This window comes from Salpingoeca rosetta, assembly GCF_000188695.1.
Source record: "Salpingoeca rosetta unplaced genomic scaffold supercont1.33, whole genome shotgun sequence".
In the NCBI taxonomy this organism is placed as follows: Eukaryota; class Choanoflagellata; order Craspedida; family Salpingoecidae; genus Salpingoeca; species Salpingoeca rosetta.
Genome location: NW_004754901.1, coordinates 184768 through 185925, shown reverse-complemented (window position 1 = coordinate 185925; position 1158 = coordinate 184768). Strand labels below are relative to the sequence as shown.

Genomic DNA, 1158 nt, shown 5'->3' with positions numbered 1-1158 from the left:
ATGCATGCGCGCGTGTGAGTTGGTTGTGGGTGCGTGTGTATGAGTTGGTTGTGTGCGTCGCGTTGGTCGAGCTGGGACACACACCGCGATGCATGATGTAGCAACAGCAGGCATGCGAGTAGGGTCATCAAGCAGACAAGGCAAACACGCAAGCATGCGCACAGACATACCATGGTGGCCGTCATCCATTTCGGTGGGTCCCGGTATCCCCACGCCGTGCTGTCGGAGGATTGACAGCATCGGATCTTGGCTTATTTTTTTGTGGTTGCGCAGTGTGGCGAAGAGGTTGCTTAGCTTGTCTGCTGTCAGCTGTGGCGCCAAGTGCTGGAAGCAGTAGGCAGGTCTTGGGGATTTGCCTGTGGCTGCTGCTGTGACTGTTGTTGCTGTGGCGGGTGGTGTTGTTGCTGCTGCACCTTTTGCCCTCTTGCACGGGTTGTTAGACGGCGACGCCGCTCGGGACTTCTTGTGGTCCTTCTTCTTCTTCTTCTTGAGGTCCTCGACGCCTTCGGCACGCTCCTGGGCCTCGCGGAAGGCGGCCTTGCGCTCCACAATTTCCTTTCTTGTGGTCTGGGCGAGGTCCGCCAGAGTGGAGAGGATTTCCCGGTGGTGTTGTTCCGCAGTGCGCAGAATGTGCAGGCAGAGTGCCGTGGTTGTTGTAAGTTCATGGTGGTGGTGCTGTTGTTGGAGACTTGTGTGTGTGTGTGTGTGTGTGTGTGTGTATGTGTGTGTGTGTGTGTGCTGTGTGTGCAGAGTGTGCTGTGTGTTGTGTGGGAGATTGTCTTGGCAAGAGAGAGTTGTGTGTGTTTACTTGAGTTGTGAAGCAAACAAGGATGTAGGATGAATGAACACTCCAACAGAAAGAAACAGAGCAGAAGACAAGAATTGTCGACAACGCAAAGTGGTGACGTGGCAGTGTTTGTTGAGAGTTGTGTGGTTATGTGGTGTGTTATGCAAGAACATGTAACATCGAGCAACCACACAAGCTAAACACTGCACGTGCAACAGGTTGGAGGGAAATCACGTGAACATTCCAGAACACAAGAGAGGTGAATGCAAAGTTGTGGTGTCGTGAAGAAGGGAGGTCAATGATACGACTCAGCAGACAGGACTTGCCTGTCAACACTCCCCCGCATTGACCTACCTCTCTGCTGCGTTGAT

At 53.2% G+C, this 1158-nt stretch overlaps 1 protein-coding gene across 1 annotated transcript in view; it reads right to left on the bottom strand.

Annotated features, from left to right (window-relative positions):
* Nucleotides 1-1082: 1082 nt before the first annotated feature.
* PTSG_13046 (uncharacterized protein) overlaps nucleotides 1083-1158 on the bottom strand; it is a gene marked incomplete at both ends in the record, with an annotated part of 7981 nt that continues 7905 nt past the window's right edge. The window contains one exon of the mRNA XM_004988757.1: nucleotides 1083-1113. Coding sequence (XP_004988814.1) covers nucleotides 1083-1113 — 31 coding nt within the window. The remainder of the gene's footprint in view (nucleotides 1114-1158) is intronic.